At 38.7% G+C, this 16870-nt stretch overlaps 1 protein-coding gene across 3 annotated transcripts in view; it reads left to right on the top strand.

Moving 5' to 3' along the window:
- Nucleotides 1–16514, top strand: part of LOC133525572 (uncharacterized) — a 91097-nt gene extending 74583 nt beyond the window's left edge. The window contains exons 4-14 of one of the 3 annotated variants that reach the window (XM_061861873.1): nt 170–681; nt 1840–2059; nt 3113–3734; nt 4646–4786; nt 5421–5580; nt 6187–6299; nt 6834–7053; nt 7749–7869; nt 8527–8681; nt 14344–14488; nt 15180–16514. In XM_061861873.1, coding sequence (XP_061717857.1) covers nt 170–681; nt 1840–2059; nt 3113–3734; nt 4646–4786; nt 5421–5580; nt 6187–6299; nt 6834–7053; nt 7749–7869; nt 8527–8681; nt 14344–14488; nt 15180–15377 — 2607 coding nt within the window. In that variant the 3' untranslated portion in view covers nt 15378–16514. The remainder of the gene's footprint in view (nt 1–169; nt 682–1839; nt 2060–3112; nt 3735–4645; nt 4787–5420; nt 5581–6186; nt 6300–6833; nt 7054–7748; nt 7870–8526; nt 8682–14343; nt 14489–15179) is intronic. The other 2 variants (XM_061861874.1, XM_061861875.1) reach the window with 2 other exon arrangements.
- The last annotated feature ends 356 nt before the right edge of the window (nt 16515–16870 follow it).

Here is a 16870-nt window from a genome sequence, read left to right as displayed (position 1 = left end):
GATGCGGCTTGTTTAGTGGCTGAAGTGACTATAACAAAATATTCCTCAATGCCGTACCTACTATAGGATAACTCAATTTGTTTTTGTATCTTACCTTTATTATTATTAATCAATCAAAAATAGTTTTTTAAATAACGCTCAAGTCATTTTATTTATTAAATTATTACAGAACCAAGCGGGCACCTCTGGAGACATCAGGCAATACCACGAGCAAAACTATGGCTACGTTATGCAAAACTCCACTCGACCACAAGGATATGACACTCCCAAACCACCGGTACCTGCCAAAAACTACAGCCCCAAAACAGAACAAAACAATTCGCAAATGATCACAGTCACTGTCGAAACAGGGAAAGACAATACACGTGATGCTCCTAAAAACGCTAAATCTGTAAGCAAGACCTATCATACATTAAAAGATATGATATCGAGTAGATTCAAGAGTAAAGAAAATAATGAAAATGAGAAGGAACCTGAAGTGAATTTGAATAATAGTGAAGAGAGAAAGAGAGAACCGGAGCCGACGAGAGAGCCAGCGAGGAAGGAGCAGATATATGGTAGACCTATGACCCAGAACAGGCCGGAAATGCAGAATAGGCCAGAGATGCAGAATAGGCCGGAGATGCAGTACAGTCATGGAATGGCGAATAATGCGGCTTATCAGAGTCCATCACCGCACAGGTACTTATCACAACTTAATAAATTATTAACCATTATTAATGATTACCATATTAGTGCCATAGTACCATAACCATTATTAGTGAATATTTTGTCCACGTTTTTTGTGTATTTAAATAGGTACACTATGTATGCTTATTTGAAGAGGTAAATAACCAAAAATATTTAATCTTTTATAGTCATGCATCTTAATGCGTGGAAATTCAAAAGATTCGTCTCCGTTATGCGAGTGATATAGGAAATATGTAGTGTGTTTCTAAAATTGTTTTTACTTTAATATAATTAATCTCGTCTATTTATCAAAATCTCGCAACATGACAGAATTATGTAAATTTGGTACCACAAGTAACTGGTGATGTGAAGTACGATTTATCTTTTCTTATCTTTTATTTTTGATGACTAATCAACTTTCTTTTTAGCCATTTTATCTTGATTTGCTATAACAAATTTACTTTAGATGTAACTTTTATGTAATATTGATCCAGCTAGCTGAGAAGAAGTAGGTACCAACTTTATATAACCTGTGCGTCTAGAATGTCAATCCTGGTCAGGAAACCAGTTTTAGTGCTTAACTGTCGGTGGCCATAAAATACTTTATATTTCCGATAAAAGTAATAAAAGCGTTCGATTGAATAATTTTCAAGTTGTTCGGTCAAGTCCATAACACTATGCAAAATTGTATCCAATATCTAATTCAATCAGACACTGATCGGTAGATAAGATTAATGAACACGCTAGTTTTATTCTATTCTAGTATCATTAATTAGTAGTATTACTACTGGTTTGAAATTTGACATTATGAATTAGTGTCAGATTAATGAGACAAATTTAGTATTTTGGTGAGGACTTACAATACTAATAATATTATGCAGCAGATTTTAGGGCCAAACGAGTATCCAATCGCACCAAGGGCATTTCTTCGCCTTCTTCATATTGCTGGTGGTTTGGCCAGGGACCTCTACCACACGACCTAAAGTATCATCAAAATGAAAACGCTTCTTCAAAAATATGTTAAAAAAATTAAAGTGCAAAACTATATTGATGAAATAATCTTGACGCCGGAACATACCCATTTATCGTTCCTTCCTCTTTACGTCATAATATACGAAATAATCCGGTTTTTAAAACATAAGCTGTAATAAAAATAATTGTGAATTCCAGGCAGTTAATGCAGCAACAGATGGTCCATCAGCAGATGCTCCTTAGCGCAGCCAGGTCCCAGGAGATGCTGGCCAGTCCACACAGACCTCAAGCCTTGGGAGCCGATGCTTTATACCAGCAGTACGGACCTCCTGGACGAAGGAGCGCGGTGTACCAAAGAGACATGGATGTGAGGTCAATGGCAAACTTTACCTCATTGAAGACAGGACCGCAGACACAGGTAACTATTGTAATTAAGTTATTCGGGGTCATATAATTACGCTGGTAAGCTATGTGTGCAAATAAGTAGAGCATAGACTACAGTTCTGTTTTACAATCTCGGGCATTCTTTCTTGATGTCGCTAAAATAATCATAAGACAGAATGTCGTAAGCAGTTTCTCAATGTTTGTCAGTCATTCAATGAAGTTCTACAATACCGTGGAGACCATAAATGAACACTTTAATACACAATCACACAGAATACTTTAGTCACATCGCTTACATTTCAGATTTGGAAACGTATGATGATATTTATCTAATGATTTGCAAAATCACGTTTGAAACAACTTCAATAAAAAAACTTTTTCCGCAAATGTCGTCAGATTTACCTGCCTTTTGAAACTTAAAACTTCCCACATTTACTTTTACTATAAAACTCATGAAGCAACACCTTGATAACAATAAACACTTCGTTATAACGGCTGACCAAAAATCACGGAATGAAATTACGGCAGCTCTTTCCAGCGTCCCTGTAATTCTTTGATCTTTCCCACTGAGACAAAGAGCGTGTTACAATAGTTCCCAGCAATTAATGCCTTCCCACGGCAGCTTGCAATTATAATAACAACCGCGCTTGGTTTATCTGGAATGGGTTCTTGCAGTAGTTGCAGCGTAACAAGAAATTAATATATTGGATCATTGTTCTGTTTTTCATCAATAGTCGTTGGCAATGTCGCGATTGTCTTCCTTACAGTTGCTGCATTCGTCTTTTCATTGAAAGTTATACTTTACGAGTGTTTGATTAACATTACAATACAATGCAATGAATATTTTGTCTGTATATTACCATTTTACGACACCATACATAGTTAACACACGATATCATCTTTGATGTTCGACTTTCGAAAGTCTCACATTCATAGTCTTCAAATTGTTTTGCACGTGAAGACGTGTAAGAGAAATTACTTTCGTTAATTCCGTTTCATCATGATGAGCTTCAAGGTTTTCATTCCTTAATTATGGTCTCTATGTTACTATAGATTCCTAATTTAATTTAATTGCTTTCATTTTCAGTTTGAGTCCCACTCAAGACCAGATCTCAGAAGCCCACAGCAGTTAGAAAGGGAAATCATCAGACAAAGACACCTGACAGATGACCGACGTGCTTCATCTCATCCTCATTTACTCGACGAGCCACGACAAAGACCTCAAGTAACCACACCTCAAATCCACGACAGATCAAGAAGAAACTCTCATGGAAATCTCCTCGAAGGCACATCAGTTGACAGCCCTCAACGAAACTGCGATGAGCGAGAATCAGATGATGGTGGTTTTAGAGCCCGATTAGCTGCTCAAGGAAGATCAAGTTTCGAAGAACGTATCAGAACAAGCGGTAGATCTACCGAGTCTGACCGACAAGAGAAACAGGAGAGCTACAGAAAAACACCAGACAATCACAAAGAAAGGAGAACCCCGGATTCAATCAGCCAAAGACAAAGAGAAGAAGCCTCAACGTCAGCCCAAATAGAAAGAGACGAAAGGGCCAGTCAGAAATCTGCTGATAGTGTATATAACTCAAGCGGAAAAGCCGAACCTTACATTCCACAACCTTCGTCGTCGAGACAGACACCGAACAGGATAGAAGATCTGAAAGCGCATGGGAGAAAGGGGGCTAACGGATCCGGTGCCAGTTCAGGTATGTCGTTACTTTACATTCGTTAACTCTGACAGATTGTGGGAGAATGTTGTATGGACAGAAGTACAACAATAAGCTATTTACATTTAATGGTTCACTTAAAGCAGACCGTCAAATTGACTTTCTCTGAATTTATCGCTAGACCTCCGCCTGGTAGATAAATTGCACAGAATTAGTTTTAACTCTGGTATTAACTACCAATACAATGAGATACATACCGTGTTTAACTTATGTGAATAATCATATTTAAAAATTTTGAAATTGTTTCCACAATGTCGAACAGCATTTGTATCGTGTTTTCTTAAATAAACAGTCCTGTTTTGTTCCTAAATACGTAAAATAATAAAATTTAAATGATAATACAATTAAGTACCTAAATATAAATGAACTAAAATATACTATAATAAATAAACTAGAGTTACACACGTAAAGTAAAAAATATTCCAAATAAAAAATCTACAATAATTTTATAGAACTGTTTATTTATGAAAACATGTAAGTTTTACGATAAATCGTATGTGAAAGTGGGCATACTTATCAAAGTACAAACAGTCCTAATAACTCTGATATCAGAAAGAATCACCGGTTTGGCCTAGTGGGTAGTGACCCTGCCTACGAAGGTGATGGTCCCGGGTTCAAATCCTGGTAAGGGCATTTATTCGTGTGATGAGCATGGATATTTGTTCCCGAGTCATGGGTGTTTTCGCTGTCTAAGTACCCTCAACACAAGCCTTATTGAACTTACTGTGGGACTTAGTCAATTTGTGTAATAATGTCCTATAATATTTATTTATTTATTTAAATATTTTGTACACACAAATTGCAAACGTGCGTCTACATGAGCGAGTTTTCCGCAAACGGGCATGTCCACACCTTTAAAAAGCCTCTTTAGTCGAAATCTACCCTTACAGATTATGACAAGAATGGTGGGCAGTCATCGAACGTGGATTCTGGTCGCGGCAGCGCCGCATACTCGAGCGGCCGGCGGCCCGAGCCCGGCGCCGACGCCGCAGACTCGGATCGGGCACCGCCTACGCAGCAGCAGCCGCAAGGTAGCCTTTTGACGCCTTTAACCCCAAAATCTTACTTCACGTATTTTTTACACTTATCTCCGTCTGTCCATAATTTTTTTCTATTTTTGTATTTCCTGGCCTTATTTCCACTATTAACTGACAATTTCTAAATCTTATTGCAAATCGGAACTTTAATTTACTATAACATAATGTATATATACAGTGGAGTTACTATAACTAGCTTAAATCTAAAATAGCCCATTCAGGCATTGTACTAAGGATGCTGCGGCATTTCCTCGTTGTATCGCAATGCTGATACGTTGTGCAAGGAAGCCGCTAGCTTTTCGGTCACCAGAAACGTCAACCAGACGCTTCACGATTTCTGCAAAAAACTTATGCGCGTTGGGATTCCATTGACGTTAACGTATGGAGTTTCAACGCCAAATGGTACAAAATGGTACTCTCTACCGAGGCTCTAATATTTATTACGTTTCAAAATTTCGGCGCTTTCTGCCGCTCCACCAGCTTTTATATTGGTCTGTTGAACGTCCAAGCTCTAAGGAACCATGGACACCCCATCAGACCTCTTGCCATCATTCTATTGCAAATAGATAAGGTCTACCGGTCAAAGAATTTCAGTTCATAATTCAAACTCTATGTTTAAAACTTTCAGCCGAGAACGAATGGGCGGACCTAGTTGAGTGCGAGCTGCGTCAGATCCTGGAGCCGAAGCTAGCTGGCATGAGGCTGGACAGCTCCGGAAGTTCGCTGAGTTCAGTGACCCCGCCGCTACCGCCGCTCTCGCCTGCTTCAGACCACAATAAGAGGAATAGGTAAGGCATAAACACAGCACACACGGGCATTTAACTATATAAGTCAGAAACTAGCTCGCATGAGGCTGGACAGCTCGGCGAGCTCGCTGAGTTCAGTGACCCCACCGCTCTCGCCTGCTTCAGACCACAATAAGAGGAATAGAAGGCATAAACACAGCACACACGGGCATTTAACTATATACGAGTATAAGTCAGAAACTAGCTCGCATGAGGCTGTACAGCTCGGCGAGCTCGCTGAGCTCAGTGACCCCGCCGCTGCCGCCGCTTTCGCCTGCTTCAAAGTGCTCGTATCGCTAAATAAGTGCTCGTATAAGTGAAACTTAATTTAAGCGGGTTATAGGTAACTTCCCCTCTTCTTCTAGAGAATTAATGTGTATCTTTTGAACACTCACCCCGCTTTGCTCTTTACTTATGCTATGGACAGTACGAATAGACTATCAATGAAGAGAGCAAACCATCAAGAACTGAAGTTTTTCACGTCAACTTTATTGATGAATGCATGCTGTTATGCCGATAATATTTTGATATCAGCCAAGTTGTTCTCTTTCTATGGTGAGGCATTTGCAGAGAAATGACATGTGTTATCTTGCTTTATGGCTGTTGCAGCCTGCCAGGACGCGCGGAGTACTCTGACGATCGGAGACGTGGGAGAGATTCACCGCGTTGGCACTCGCACAAGAAGCATTCCTCGAAAAGGGACCATCACTATAAGAAGCATTGTGAGTATTGATACATAATTATTTTAGCAACAAGTAAAACGAAATTCTTTCCCGAAAAAAACAGAACTCACCTATCAATTACCCAATTGAAGACGTACATTTTTGACGATAACGTGTTATTGTAATCCTCATTTTGCTGAATGGCTGAAGTGAAAGTTACTTTTCAAAATAGAACAGGTTATAAACGTCTACAGAAATAGGGCATTTAATGCCCTTAACCTCTCGTGTGCCGAGATAATTTTTTTCTAATGGGTTCCTCGTACGTGGATCTGCGCTCCGGTCATACGAGGGCTTACTTTAATATCTTTTAAATATATCACTCGCATTTTTTATGTCGAAAAATGCTCGTCATGTTTAAGACAACGTGATCAGCTCGAAAAGAGAGTTTGGTATTCATAGATGTTCTTCTTTCTAATACAAAAAGAGTTTGTACTCAAGGCAATTAACTGCAGCGATACTTATCTCACGTAGAATCAATGACTGAATTCTTATAGTCTTGATTTATTCCTAAGTTTCCCATTTTTACCATTTCAGTGTTCGGTCTCGATACAACAGACATGACATCAACAACAACACGTAGCCTAGACCTCTCATCGCTGCTCGACGCGCGCACCGACAGCGACGCGTCAGGCGGAGATGCGAGAGCCATCCGCAGGCAGTTGCGTGGTCTGGAGACCATGTACGCTGAGGTGCTGCAGCTGCTGGGTGTGAGGAAGCCAGCAAGCTTGGCTAAGCAGCCTACGTGGGAAGCAAGGTATGCTTTTGAACATCGTTTTAGTCCATAAATCCCTTCTTCCTTGCGTTGTCCCGGCATATTGCCACGGCTCATGGGAGGAGCCTAGGGTCCGCTTGGCAACCAATCCCAAGAATTAGCATAGGTACTAGGTTTTACGAAAGCGACTGCCATCTGACCTTTCAACCTAGAGGGTAAACTAGGCCTTGTTGGGATTAGCCCGGTTTCCTCACGATATTTTCCTTCACCGAAAAGTTACTGGTGAATATCAAATGATATTTCGTACATAAGTTCCGAAAAACTCATTGGTATGAGCTGGGGTTTGAACCGGCAACCTCCGAATTGTAAGGCTAAGACCTAGACCACAAGCGCTAGTCTAGTTTTAGTCGATGAATATTAATGAGAAATTGTTTCAGTTCTCAATTGCTGTGAGAAACACCAAGAAATTCAATTCGTAAGCAAAGCAGGAGATGATTTAAAGAAAACGAAAATGTGTTGTATTAGTTTGGAATCTAATATATTTATGATTAAGCCCCTTTCTTAGCTTGACGGTAAGAATTCGATGCGTCATTATTGATGTGAGTAATGTGCTTTGGGATTGCAGCCTACTCCCGGGCATTCGCTAAAAAAAGAAGGAAATACTGCACGCTGTACGGGATGGGCACCTGCTATTCAAAAGTTGTATAAGTAATCTAACCTAATCCTGACTGTTTCAGACTGACGTCGAAGCGCCGTTATGGTAGCATGTCTTCCCTACCCTCGAGTTCAGTCAGCAGTCGCCCAGTCCGGGAGAAGCGGCGGAGCTCCAATGAGAATAGGAAGAAGCATGACATCAAGGTACCTACAGTCACCATCAGTCATATCAGAGCGCCCAAGGTGCTCACAAATATCTGAACACGTGTCCATTATCAAGGCGTTAGAGTGCGTGTTCATATATATTTTGAGCACCTCGGCCGCTCCGATATTTCTGATGTCGACTCTACTGTAATCATTTCTTCTATGTCGAAACTTAATATCAGACCACCTAAAGTTGCTGTAGTACTTTCCAAGCTCTACATATGAAGCCATATATGGCAGTTATAATATTTAACTATATTGACAGCTATACAATTTCAAATCTAAACACATAAATTTATATCACAAGTAAAAAGTTAATTAATTGATTACACAAAATGTAGCAAACGTTTGCAATAAGTTAGCACGGAATTTCTTACAATCGCATATTCATAGTCATTTTACGTATGCTCTTGTACGAGTATATCAATCTGTCGGGTTCTAATTATATGTCTTAATGTGCCTTATCACTTGCTTACAAAATGCATTTAAAATTCAAGCTTAAAAAAGTGACATGTGATTGACCAGTAAAGGATGAGTCATCTTTTAGACCGGATCGGGTCCGGGGTTTGGTACCATTTTATTTAAGACCTTATTCAGCTATGTCTTACTATTTTATTGAAACATATCTAAATATTAACCGTATATTTATGTTCACAGGGCATCAACAAGCGTTTTCAGCGTCTAGAGTCTCACGTGGTGACGTTGGCGCGGTCGGTGGCGCATCTCTCCAGCGAGATGCGGACCCAGCATCTCGTCATGCAGGAGATGGACGCTATCCGAGCAGAGATCACTGCGCTGCGGCATATGTATAAGTAAGTGATTTTGATTGGAAAGTAGATGAACCAGATCTGATCCAACCGGTAGCACATCTCACCAGATGCCGACTCAGCATCTCATCATGCAGGAGATGGACGCCATCCAAGTGAAGATACTGCACTGCGGCATATGTACAAGAAAGTGACAATTGCTAAAAACTAGATAACAAGCTCGCATGTTGATGTTAAGTAGACTTGGTGAATTATTTAATCAAGACTAAAACAATCTTAAGATTTTCCTTGTTCACTAAAACTAGAAGCTCTCAGAGAAACAGACGAAGTGGTGCCAAATACGAGTTTGTGATGGCTTGCAAGTTATAATAAATAAATAAATAAAAATTTTATTGGCATTAAGGTAAGTACATTTTAGTGTTGAAGTCCCTGACTTCTGAGCTAGGTAAAAACCTGTGTTACAGAAGTCAGTGTCCTCTCCCAAACATAATAGTAACTATTAAGACATTAACCATTTTCATTTTAGACTTAAAGTAGATAATTAAGGCTTGTTTTAATATTATAAAACAAATGCCATTCTAATAAGAATACAATGCAATTTATTTTACATATATATTTTTTGTGTAGATGTGTGTGTGTGTGTGTGTGTGTGTGTGTGTGAGTAAATCAGGGTAAGATGCTTTCAGTTTGTACATAGTCTAATGACAGCAACCAGGACTTAAGTTTTTCCTTACACTCATGTTTATTTAGGGGATAAATGTTTAGGGTTTTATTAATCTTATTATATAAAAAGATGCCCATAAATCTTTGTTGCCGTCTGGCCGTAGCTAGTCTACATTTATATGGTGCACAAACATTAGTCAAAGTTCGTTTGCTTGTAATTTTATTTTGATCATAAGGGGTAAGCTTATGCTGCTTTAGCACTAACTGAAGTATAAATAGTTGTCTAACAGAGAGCAATTGACATTGTTTATATAATAGACTCGTTGGATATCTATATGATCTACATGTCATGACCTTCAACAGGGATCTCTGGGCTCTTTCTAATTTTAACATGTGGGTTTTACAAGCGCCACCCCATACAACATTGCAATAACCAATCACTGGCTGAACCAGAGCAACATATACTTTTTTCAATAAAACTAGGTCAGATACATTTCTTAGTTTCTTAAAAATATATACTAATTTTCTTATCCGTGTTGAGGTTAGGTCTAGGTGTGGCTGCCAACTCATTCTGTCATCAAGCAGAACGCCCAGATACTTAATACAGTCAGATTTAGCAATAACAGTACAAGTACAATCAGTTCCTGACTGAAAACTGCATTTGTGAACCTTAAGCTCCCTATTATACATAAATGATTTATTTAAAGAAAATTGTAAATATGTGGTCTTATTTAAGTTCAAGGTAAGTAGATTTCTCTGTAACCAAGTATTTATTTTATGGAGTCCAATCTCAGCATTACTGTACACTTCCTCCCATGTATCTCCATGGAAAATTATGGATGTATCATCAGCATAAGTGAAATTTTTTCCTTTTGTAAGAGATAATTGACACAAGTCATTTATGTAAATTAGAAACAAGCTGGGTCCCAATATACTGCCCTGGGGCACTCCATAAACAACAGGGGAATCTTTACTAACAGTGTTACCTATTTTAACTTGCTGTGTACGATTGACCAGGAAGTCACTGAATATCATGTGAGCCTTTCCCCTTATGCCAATGCAATCCAGCTTGTCGATAAGCTCTGGGATCGAGACAGTATCAAATGCCTTGGCAAGATCAAGGAAAACGCCCAGGCATTTCTTTTTAGTATCTAATTGGGTAATAACGTGTTCAGTCAAAGCACTGACGGCGTCTTCCGTGCTCCTGCCTGGCCTGAATCCAAATTGACAGTTTGATAAAATTTTATGGTGCTCCAAGTATTTAACAAGACGGTTATTTAGAGCTCTTTCAAGGATTTTTGAGAGTGTTGACAAAACTGAGATTGGCCTGTAATTAGCAACATTGTCTTGGCTCCCTCCTTTATGAACAGGTGTGATTAGGGATCTTTTAAGTACCGCAGGGAAGACCCCTTGTTTAAAACACATTTTAATAAGTTTTGTGAGAGGGTTAATAATTACATTTTTTGCAAGTTTAAGCAGTTTTGCTGGAATGAGATCCCAGCCGGTGGCACAATCAGTTTTGAGACTAAGTATTAAGGATTCTATTTCAGCTTCATCTGGAGGCAATAAAACTATGGATTGTAAAGCTCTTGGCATGGGAAAACTGTGTATATTTAAATTTGTTCCATTATTTGTTATTGCTTTAGCCAATTGTTGACCAATCTTAGAAAAGTAGTCACTGACAACTTCAATATCATCAGAGGCCTTGTTTCCTGAGCTAATTAATTCATGAGCTGAGTTTGGCAGTTTTTTATAATTAACTATTGATTTAATTGCCGTCCATGTTTCCTTATTTGACTTTGCACACTGCAACAACGTCCTATCATATTTATGTCTCAGATTTCTTAATAGAGTATTACAAAAATTACGATATCGCTTGTATGAGATGAGTAGAACTTCGTTATTTGGATCATTCTGACTTTTTTTATGAAGACGGTCTCTATGGCGGATGCACCTTAAAAGACCTGGCGTTAGCCAAGGTTTAAGCGTTCTCTTCCTACAAGGCACAGGGCAACATTAAGAGTTCATTTTTATTGCCATAGCTAATGTGTCGACAAACTGGGTAAATGCATGGTTAACATCAGCTGAACTGGTGATAAATGAATAGTCAATATTATGAAGATATTCAACTGCCTGTGTGTATTTAATTTTATTATGAAATTGCATATTTGTAGACTGAGGAAGGCACAGTGAAAGGTTTAATAGAACAAGTGCATGATCGGTTACTGTGGAGTCAATGACAAAAATAGAAGCGGGCAGTGCCGTCTTTATAATAACATGATCTAGGCAATTTGACAATCGTGTTGGGTAAGAATGACCTGGTAACATACCAAGCTCAGCGCATAGATTAAGGTATGGTGCTTTGTTCCTGTCAATACTATTTGGTTTGATATCAATGTTTATGTCACCAACTATCATTAAATTATTTCCATAGGAAATTGGCCGAATAATTTGTTCCAAGGAGCTCAGAAATCCATCAATAGATTGTATAGACGGGGAGCGGTATACTGCCAGTATATAGATATCAGGTTGAATTTTTAGTAACATTAAATTTGCACCAATTGGTTCACATTCAATTACAGAGTTTTTGATATTTTGTTTCACATATATAACAATACCATCATTTTGGTTTAGGCACTTTGAGGAGGAATATGAAACATAACCTACCAAGGAAGGTACCAATTCATGATCACTTAGCCAGCATTCAGTTAATATTATAATATCTATTTCAAATTCGAAGCGACTTAGTTGTGCTATAAAACCATCAAAGTTTTTGTAAACGCTACGGATGTTTTGACTAACAATGTTCAAGCTTAAACTAGATTTACTTAATAGTAGGTTACATTCTTCAGTGGCACAGTTATATGCAGAGGCAACAGTTACACTATCTATATCGGAGATAATCTTTTGGTTGGTACAGGCCATTTACTTACTTAAGAATATAAAAAATAGATTTTTGTGCAAATAGAGGTGCATTTTGGTTTGTTTTTCACAGAAGTTACATTCCCTAGGTTTAACATGAGTATTGTTTATAAGTTTGTGTAAGTGTGTACAGATATAAATTTGTGAACCTAATTCTACTTCAATGTTAGTGTGAGTGTATTCATTTTGTATTGAGCTTATGTCTACTTTTATATATATTAGATGAAAAATATTTAATACTAACTGGTAGCATGTTTTCCAACTTAACTTATAATCCGACAAACTATTTCCAGGGTAATATTTCCAGCCTAGTCAACCTGTAGGCACATTACGCAGATCAGCTTCACTTTCAATTGGGAAGACACGCCCTCCATCCTCTCTCCGTAGGAAGATTCTGCCATGTGAGGTCCAGCAATGTTTAAACTTGTGCTCCCGAGCGAATGTTCTTGCTAGGTAGTACATGTGTTGTCCGTGTGGAGTTAGTTTTTCAGCTACATAAATAGGTCGGGCCGGTCCCTCCCTGTCCAGGTGGCTGGTGCTGAGTTTATTTTTTGTGTTAAATTGTCTTGCTTTTTTTAACATGTTGTCTTTAATGATAGCACTCGTAAAATCAACCACTATTGGTGAAGCCGGATCGTTCCGCCGCCCAGAGCGAAAAACATCCTTTATGTCATGATATTGCACGGGCATGTCTATCACTTTGGCTGTTGCTGTCACTAACTTCCGAATATCATCCTTAGTTTCATCTTTTTCCTTAGGGATGTTTTTTATTTCCAGTTTAGTAATGTTCAAATACCGCTCCAGGGTCTCCACTTTGGTTTCTAATTGTGAAATATAGGCTCGTTCTTCTTTTCTTTCAGTTTCAAGCCGGTCGAGTTTTACCTTGAGGTCGTCATATTGTTTCGAGGTGAATTCAATTGACGCTTTAATTTCTGCGTTTTGAGTTTTAATTTCGTCCATAACAGACTGCAGGCCCGCAAACTTTTTGTCAGATTTAGCAGACTCTGACGCCAGCAGGCTCCGTATCTCGTGCATGAGCTCTGCATTGTCCTCCCGCTTACGTTTGAACCTGGAATTTATTTGTTCATTGTCCAAAGTTGATAGGCTGGACATCGAGCCAGACTGTGATTGTGTGATAGGCGTATCAGCGACTTTTTCTTGATGCTCCGGCGTCGGAGTATTTGGCGGAGTTCGCTTTAAGCCCGAGAGAGTTAGTTATACAATGAGACCTGGTTTACTACGACTTTAACAAGATGTTTCAGTACTCATCTTTCGAAGAAAAATCTTTAGTAGCCGAGACCTATATACCTTATGACGTAGAAAATGTAAGATACACCTTTAGGGCATTTCCCACGGAAGTCCTGTTCAGCGTCCAGCGTTCAGCGATCATTCGTGTCTTCACAAACACTAGTTTGGATCCTGTTTTTTTTACGGTAGAGCACCTCTCCTGCTCCGCGCACCACATCCAGTAAAAGACAGCATGCAGGGAACACTTTCATTAGACTACTATACCCAGCGTTAAATATTGCACATCGGTCTTTAGAAAGAGACTATTGGAACGAGAGAGAAAGACAACGGTCTATGAAGCCAAAAATCCGATGTGCAATATTTATACATGGAAATAAACCTATTCTATACTGGAAAATGTCATCCATTTTGTACTCGCAGTAGCAAAATCGAACAGCAAAATTCTAACAGATTTTTTTTTGCTGAATCCTGCAAGAAACTGTACCTGCAAAAAACGGAATTATGTCGTAGGAAAGAGCTCTTACAGTGCAGTTGAAGCTCGAGCTTAGCACATTTTTAAGACAAAGTGAAAAAAAAAAATCAGAAAGCGGATAAGACAGCCCTACGTCCTGCACTGAGCACGTGACACTCAAGCACTTGGCTCACATTATTACCTATTTTGTGGGTAGTGACAAAGCAAGCGGTCCCGGGTTCGAATTCTGGTAACTGAATTTATTCGAGTATTTATCACAAATATTTGTTCCTGAGTTATGGATGTTTTCTATACTTACGTGTATTTCTATAGGTATTATATGCAAGGTCATCTGAGTACCCACAATACACAAGCCTTCTTGAGCTTATTGTGGGGCTTTATTTATTTTCTATTCGTTCGCAGATCTCAGCAATATCTGCGCACAGGCCAGCTGCCGCTATCAGACCCGTTCTCCTTCAGCAACCCGGACCGCGTGAAGCGTCTGACGAAGTTCTTCGGAGACGAGCCGCCACTCATGAGACTGTTCCTTAAGAAGCTCGGATATGAGGTTAGGAAAGAAAAACTTATTTACTTTGCTCTGTGGTACCGTTTCTGCTTAATCCAAAGTTAATTTAGTATGGGCGAAGAGAATTGAAAATAGGGGTGTGAGGCGCCACTTTTTGATTATTAACAAATTTAACACATATCAGTGAAAGATTAAGGATCAAAGTCAAATGGCGTTCTAAAAGTTTTAATCATGTGTTGAAAGATGGCAGTAAATTTACTGTGGCTTGACAAAATATTGTCTTTGACATTCTACCTTTATTTCAAATTCTCTTTGATATGCGGTTGCGCATCGTTACTGGTGAATTTCCCATATGACTCAGAATTCCGGTAGCCATTTAAGAAGTGCAATGCTCTAATGGTAAATATCGCTAGGCGCTTCTTTAAGACACATATGAAGGATACCTAAGGATATAATGGAAATATTTGCTATCATTGGGTACTTACCCGGTGCGATGAGCTAGTGATTAGAGTTGCGAGTTCGAACCTTGCCTGAGACAGTCAGTTTTAAACTTGGAAAAATTATCTAAAGACGTTGGTTACTCGTTAATATAAACGTAATTTATTATATCTTGGGTCTCACGGAATATTTGTTATCAAAATACATTTTTCCACAGGACACTTCAAGCTCATTCACAATTTTTCATTACGATAAAACTAGTTTGATTAATCAACAATTTTATTTTCATCAACAGAAATACGCAGCTCTGCTAGAAAAGGAGAAAGTTGGAGCAGCTGAGCTACCTTACGTCGGAGAAGACAAACTTCGGGCTCTGGGGGTGCCCCTGGGCCCTCGCATGCGGATCCTGAAGGAGGCCGGGATACACCACGATATGCATCACATGTCGAGAGACGACCATCATAGCACTACTACTACACTAGCTATAGTCTAACTGGCATGTTGATAAGACATTCAGTTGAATAGACATAAACCATATTGGAAGTCCTATTGGCTATCCAGTTGAGTAGACCTAAACCATATTGGAAGTCCTATTGGCTATCCAGTTGAATAGACCTAAACCATATTGGAAGTCCTATTGGCTGTCCAGTTGGTTGGTTGACTTTAAGTAACACACAATGGTCAAAGATATGATGGGTCTCATGTTGATGCCAGTTGGATTGAAAAGTGACTTAAGAGTCTCAACTCACTTAAGACGAAGGTGGAGCCTTTTTATACAAACTTAGTCCTCATTTTCGTCTCTAGATACACAGGACAACCATCAAATTGTGTGAAAATATTTTTCATAATGTCTATATCCAGAGAGGAAAATTGAGACTACGTTTGTATTGAGAATTTGTATCGTCCCCTTTCCTCTGAACGAAGCGTTCAGAGCGGTAAATACCGCTACACATTTGAAGTAAATCAATGAAACCTACATCTCAAAAATCACTAAATTTTTAGTAGCCGACGGATGGTTTTTCTTGTTGAGGATCCTCTTAATGGATCGAAACGTCGAGCGAAATTAGACCAAAACTTCCGTGAGTGACTCGTTGTAAAATATATATTAGTAAAATACCTGAGTCACAGGGGAGTTTTAGGTTTACGCTATATATACTTACTCAAACAAAACTACAATGCGTATGGTATGAATTTTCTCAAATGATTTTTAGGCCTCGGTCCCTTATCAGCCACGAGCCAAAGCCACAATGTCCGTTAAAAAACAATTATATCGTAATACTGTTAAGGTTCAAATCTATCTAATTATCTGAGCGCTCGGGTACATTGAGGTGGTCGATCGTCCTACATTACCAAAAGATTTACATGTACATAGATTTTAACCTTAAAACCACTACGATACAGCCGCTTTTTAAACGACATTGTTGTTTTGTCACACGGTCACACGCCCAACTCGGGAGCCGACCGATCGCACAAAAGAAACAATGGCTAGGCCTTAGGCGTAAAAATCATTGGATAATATTCATACTATAATAACAGATTTGTAATTTTGAGATCATATCACAGGAAAGGTAAGGTACCTAAGTAACTCATATATAAAGAGTGCAACGATAAACATGTCACAACGAGTATTATTAACTAGCCTTACTTATATGATGTCTTTATTTAAATTTACTGTTTAGTTTCTCTGAAGAAGAAATTTTTTTACATTAAAAAATCTTGTAATTTTGTTACAACTGCCTTCGAAGCCAATTTGATCTATTTTGATATCAAACTGATGTCATTTTGCAATCATTGGCGCGTGTATTTCGATTGTGTTTGTTCGTTCATGTATTGGCGAGAGCGAGATGCACGGGAGAATAATAACAAAATTACATACATTATTTTGACATCTAAATGGAAGTTCGAATTGGCCTCTTGGTTGATTTTTGTTTTTTTTTATATAGTCATGTTTTGATCACTCAAGCTATAAGACACAATATTGCGTTT

This window comes from Cydia pomonella, chromosome 15, assembly GCF_033807575.1.
Source record: "Cydia pomonella isolate Wapato2018A chromosome 15, ilCydPomo1, whole genome shotgun sequence".
NCBI classification, from domain to species: domain Eukaryota; kingdom Metazoa; phylum Arthropoda; class Insecta; order Lepidoptera; family Tortricidae; genus Cydia; species Cydia pomonella.
This window is presented reverse-complemented; position numbering and strand designations above follow the sequence as displayed.